General features: G+C 48.2%; 1 protein-coding gene and 1 non-coding gene across 2 annotated transcripts; both read right to left on the bottom strand.

Annotated features, from left to right (window-relative positions):
• On the bottom strand, positions 1–107 carry LOC111826142. Its single transcript, XR_002829392.1, has one exon. It is a non-coding gene; the product is annotated as a U6 spliceosomal RNA (small nuclear RNA).
• A 2,648-nt stretch (positions 108–2,755) lies between these two features.
• On the bottom strand, positions 2,756–5,415 carry FAM71B (family with sequence similarity 71 member B). Its single transcript, XM_006089145.1, has 3 exons — positions 4,807–5,415; positions 3,838–4,030; positions 2,756–3,690 (listed from the first exon to the last, which is right to left on the bottom strand). Exons 1-3 carry the CDS (start codon positions 5,413–5,415, stop codon positions 2,756–2,758), a joined length of 1,737 nt encoding a protein of 578 aa, XP_006089207.1.
• Between the last annotated feature and the right edge of the window lie 265 nt (positions 5,416–5,680).

The raw sequence follows: 5,680 nt of genomic DNA, 5'->3' as shown, positions 1-5,680 counted from the left end.
AAAAGTATGGAATGCTTCATGAATTTGCATGTCATCCTTGCACAGGGGCCGTGCTGATCTTCTCTGTATTGTTCCAGTTTTAGCGTATGTGCTGCCGAAGCGAGCACCTGTCAAAAATATTGGCCTTTATCTGATGGGGTGTGTTGACTTGATGCCCAAATTGCTATCTCCCCCAGAGGAAGAGGACTGTTGCTTTGAAATATGTAGGTATTTGCACATCTGTTTCTTGATGAACTGTGGAGATAGAAAAGGAAATACAGAGAATGTGCCTGGTAAAGTCCCCACCTCCACTTTACCTCACTGGACCTTTGTGTAAACTGTGGGTCTGCTCAGCTAACACCATGCATAGTGGATAAACTAGGTTTTTGGGTGGTTTTTTTTATTGCTTAAAGTATTACAAAGGGTATTACATATGTAACCCCCCACCCCCCCCCCCACCCCCGCCCCGGAATTAGGTTTGTTAAAGCAATGTTTGGGGGTGTGGCAGTCGGAATGCCTAAAACAAGACTAAGAGAGGGACAAGAGATAAAGCCATGGTCTACAAATCATGAGATTAAGCCATTTGTGACTAGGATGTACCAGCCTCTGGTATAGTGTAAATTTGATGGCTTTAAAGAGAGTTCACCTTTCTCCCTCTCCTCTACCCCATAGCTTCTCGAATTCCCAGAAGGTTTCCCCAAAGCCCCTCTCAGGTCTTGGAGAGCATGCCTCTTTCTCTGCTTCTATCTGTATTCCCTGCTTCAAGAGTCTCCTCCAAGGACACCTTGATCCCCAGCATCTATTGGTCCCTGTATATCAGAAATCACAAGGTGGGGCGTTCCAGCCGCCCATCAGAGCAATTGAGCAGGGCTTCCGCTGATATTCTAAGCCGCCACTCCTCCCAGAATACCTGGTGTCTTACCTCCTCCACCTCTGCCACACTTGTTCGGTCTCCGGAAGTCCCTAAGTTTTACTGGAAACCCAACTTCTGCCCTAGCAGACTACTGTCACAGAGAAGAATGAGCAAAGAATTGCAAGGCTGGGCAGATGACTCCCAGATGACAAACACACGTGATCCTCAGAATCATTTTTCTCAAGTTCAACTTTTATCATCTATTGTTAATACAACCTAATGATTTTTATAGGCTCGTGAAATTTATTTACAACTCTTTTAAATTGAGAAGACAATGTAATTTCTTTTTTAAAGTAGACATTTTTAAAATTTGTCATCTCATTTCTAATGTATGATTTTTTATTTTTAGAATTACCTTTCCCATGCACACATAATTTTCAGAGTTCATTAGTAAACCACATTTTGGATTCTTCTACAAGATGTTTAACTCTTTCCCATGTTCCTGGATTCTGAGTATTTGTGTCACTTAGAATTTTTCTTTTATATTTATTGAAAGATATCTTTCAGACTTAGGTATTTTGTCATCTAACCTCTCTTGCCCAAAGGAAAATATAAGAGAAATAAGTTGGTTGGTATCTTTAAAGCTGTGACTGCCATCTGGCTGACAGCAATTTAAAACCATGCTGATTTCAGCCATGTTAAAATTAAAAAAGATACAATAACTTACCACAGACACGTCCTTTGCTTAACAGAACAATCCCCTCCCGTCAAGCTCTTTGTATGTATCTCTCAGATGATCCCCCTCCTTCTCACCCTATAGATATCCACCCTATAGATAAATGTGTTTATCATTTCCTTGCCTTTCTCTATACCTTTAGCAAATACATATTGTTTGATCTTCTTTCCGAACTGTTCTGCAAATGGAACTGTATCATATGTATTTTCTGACTTGTTTTTATTATTCAACATTCTATGAGGTTCATCCATGCTAACATGTATAGTTGCTGTTTACTTTTGCTGTTGTATTATGTGCACTGTAGGCATATTCCACAATTGATCAATTCTTCTGTTTGATAAACATTTGGGGTTTTGCTATTATAAAATGTTTTATTATATTAAAAAATCTTCCTTGCAAGCCTAAGTGAGAGTTTCTCCACAGTATATACTCAAGAGAAAGGAGAATTGTTCAGATTAGATCCATGGTGGGAAAGCCTTTTCTGGAAAGTGCTAGATAGTACATATATTACACTTTGCACACAATACAGTCTCTGTTGCAACAACCCAGATCTGTTGTTTCAATGTGAAAGCAGCCATAAACAATATATGAGTGGCTGTGACTGTGTTCTGATAAAACTTTATTCACAAAACTGGGCACTTGGCAAGATTTGGCCCTCAGGCTACCGATTCCTGACTTGGATGATAAACTTTACTATTGTGATTGCCTACATCCCTTTTTCCCTCCCCTATTGATTTCCTGAGGAGACATGAGTCCTGTCTTCACTGAGTCTATGGGCTGAACTGAAGGTACATGTTCGGGGACCTTCTGGAAGAAGAGGAGGAGGAAGGGCCTGGGGACTTGGTGGTGGTGGTCCTTCCCAGCCCATAACCTGTCACTTGTGGCCATAGTCTTGGGGAGACCAAAAGACAGAAGGGGGTTGAGGCAAGACAGGACACTCATATTGGACTTGGGTGGGAGGTGGGGTTCTGCCTGACTGGAGACTGGAGTCTCAGGCTTTAGCACAGTTTACATCACAGACGCCACTGTGAAGTCACTACCAGGAGAGAGGACATCGAAAGCCAAACAAAAGCAGCATTTCTCTTGGAGGTGTATCGTTTCCTTTATTCAAGAACGCTGGCATTGTCTCTCTAGGGATACTTTCATGAGGCTAGGTCTCCATTGCAGCTTCCTGCCCTGGCTCCTATTTAATTGGATTTGGTTTCAATGTAGATCGTCTCCATCATCTCCGATGTCACGATGCCAGTGATCTCCAGATCCTGGCCACCCGGGGCTTTCTCTACCGTCGCCTCTATGTTGCGCTTCCCCACCTTCTTAGCCTTGAAGTCCATCTCCCTGTCGTGTGATGTGACCTCAGTATTTGAACCACGAGTGACTCTGAAGCTCTTGAAGAAAGAGCCAATCCTACTGGATTTCTTACTTAAAGTACCCGAGCTGGTAGATCTGCTCTTCCCCAGTTTGTGAGCTGTCCTCGACTCCTTCCCAGCGGCGCTGTGGCTGGAACTCTTGTGAGAGCTGTGCCTTCTGCCCTTGACGTGGCTCGCCCCTTTTTCTTTTTTGTCATCTCTTGCGTTTTTATGGCCAGATGATGACCGGTGGGAGGATGATTTCCGGAGCGACTTGCTCACTCCTGTCCTGCGGTGATGGGAACTTTTCCTTGTGGAAGCTCTGTCCTTCTTTTCTCTCTTTTCTTTTTTTCCCCTCTGAGATTCGGCTCTGTGTGGGGAGACCTTCTGGTTCCCTTCCCGCTCACTCTTCAAGGTGGAGACGTGGTCTTCAGCTCTGTCTACGGCAGGATTTGTGGTTGTCACTGTACACGTGACGCTGGTGCTGCTGGCCGGGGAGATATTAGTAGTCCCTGCCATTGCCATGGAAGTGTTTAATGAGGACGAGCTGCCAGCACTCACCAAGACCACATTCGTGCCCTCTGAGGATATGTTGGCAGCACCTGCCGCGGCCTTGCTGGATCCACTTTCTCCTGGACCCTGGGTGGTGGCTCCAGCCATGGCTACGCCTATCTGGCCTGTGCCCGCATTCTTGGTTGCTGCTATGCTCAAAGCACCTGCTGTAGGACTTGATCCCGCTCCTGCTGCTGCCACGTTGGCTCTAGGACTTGTTCTCACTCCTGCTGCTGCCACGTTGGCTTTAGGGCCTGTTGTCACTCCTGCTGCTGCCATGCTTGCTGTAGGATTTGTTCCCGCTCCTGCTGCTGCCCTGTTGGCTGCAGGGCTTGTTGTCACTCCCGCTGCTGCCACGCTTGCTCTAGGGCTTGTTCCTGCTACTGCCAGGCCTGCGGTTGCCCCTTTGGCCGCTCCTTCGGCAGTCCCTGGAGTTTTCTTGATGTGAGCTGCACTGGGCATTCCCTCTCCCCCAGCGTAACCAGAAGAAGTGGCTCTGGACACATCACAAAGATTGCAAAACCTCGCCTCATTCTGATCGCCATCTCCACGGAACTCTGCCGTCTGTGCCAAGGGGAGGAGAAACGGGTGAGACAGAGATGACAAGGTGAGACCACGACAATCTGCTCTCTCCCATCCTGGAGCTGAGCATCTCCAGGGCTTCTAAGTAGAAGCGCCTTTGAGATCCTTACGTCTAAGCTCCCCTGGGAGGCAACTTCCCATTCACAGCATCCCTGTCAAACAGTCACGTGGTTTTGCGTGAACAGTCCCCATGCCAAGGAAAGCGCTGATGCAATTCCCAATCCTCATGCAGTGGGGTTTTTTGTTTGTTTGTTTGTTTTTGCACACTTGTGCTTATTTCTCTGCAGACAGATCTTACAAATGGGATTGCTGGGTCAAGGGTGTCACACATTTCACATTTCAGTGGCTGCTAAAAGAAATAGTACATGTGCAGACACCCAAGCTGAATTGCGCTGATTTTAATCAGCAATGGCAGTCACAGTGGGACAGAGGAAGGAAGAGACCACCTGGGTCGGGGGAAGTGTTCAGGAAGGGATAGCACAGTCAGGATGCTATAGAAGGGATTACAACCCCGCGGCTGAGACCCGAGCAGCTGACGCCTAAGGTCTCGCTGAACTTCGGCTTTGTGGGACAAGGTGGAGAAGCGCGTGCAATCTCCTCAGTGTGGCTAGTGCCATTGCGGTGGCCCTGAACCTTCTGAAAATGGAATGCACTTCCCTAGTGAGCTTCAGAGAGCACCAGCGGCTTCGTAGGACCAGTTTTGAGCTGCTCCCCCAAAGCACCCGGGCCCATTCTCTTGCGTCTCCGTAGAGGCTTACCAATAGGCTGCTGTCATCCTCTATGGTCGCTGCGTCCCCGCTTTGTGGTGCCCGGGTACTGCTGCAACTCTCCACTGGTGGTCTCAGGAGATAGACGAGCTTTTCCCAGTAGCAAAATAGGTCTTCCCGTGCGTCTGCGGAGGGACACAGCTGCAGATAGAAAGTACGACCAGTGGCAAGCTTCAGGCGCAGCTGCTGCTTCTCACGATCGTGAATGGAGATCTTGACAAACTTCAAGGGCAGGAGCCTGGTGAGCTCTAGGGTCTTCGGGGGCTTGCGGCCTCTCCCCTTGGCGGGCCGGAGGCGTCTGGTATGCTCTTCGCAGACTTTAGTTGGTCGGGCCAGCAGCATGACGTCAGGCAGCGGAAGGATGGGGCTGGTGGATGCGATGCCCACGGTCACCATTCGGACACGGTTGTGTACGTCAATCATCTCTCCCTTTTTGCTAATCTGGATAAAGTCGCTCTCAAACATCGGTGCGTACTTGAAAATATCATACTCCCCTCCCTTGTACAGTTGTCGCTGCAGGTCCCCCATGCAGGTATTGAACACGCCCTGGGAACGGTAGCTGCGGGCGGTGTAGTAAGGTAACAAGCACTCACTGCTCATGGTTCTCTGAATTTAAGACAGCCATAAATCGAGTCTCCGAGAGAGAGGGAGTGAAGTCCACTGCCCATCTCCCTGCAGGGTTCTGCCTACAGCTCCTCACACCACTGCATTGACCCTGACAGTCCTTTGTGACCTGTCACTATTACACACCCCTTTGTCCAGCCTTCAAGCACCCACCCCCTTGGGACAAGGTCACCAGCCCGCCCCCCCAAAAACAAAAAAACAAAACACAAACCACCACCTCCAAGGGTGACAGGCTGACCCT

Source organism: Myotis lucifugus, unplaced genomic scaffold (assembly GCF_000147115.1).
Source record: "Myotis lucifugus unplaced genomic scaffold, Myoluc2.0 scaffold_56, whole genome shotgun sequence".
In the NCBI taxonomy this organism is placed as follows: domain Eukaryota; kingdom Metazoa; phylum Chordata; class Mammalia; order Chiroptera; family Vespertilionidae; genus Myotis; species Myotis lucifugus.
This window is presented reverse-complemented; position numbering and strand designations above follow the sequence as displayed.

Excerpts from the sequence above, each read along its gene's own strand:
- FAM71B (XM_006089145.1), bottom strand. The coding sequence starts at position 5,415 with ATGAGCAGTGAGTGCTTGTTACCTTACTACACCGCCCGCAGCTACCGT. Across the intron at positions 4,031-4,806 it reads AGGATGACAGCAGCCTATTG|ACGGCAGAGTTCCGTGGAGA; the intron begins GTAAGCCTCTAC and ends CCCTTGGCACAG. Across the intron at positions 3,691-3,837 it reads CCTGGCAGTAGCAGGAACAA|TGAGAACAAGTCCTAGAGCC; the intron begins GCCCTAGAGCAA and ends CAGCAGCAGGAG.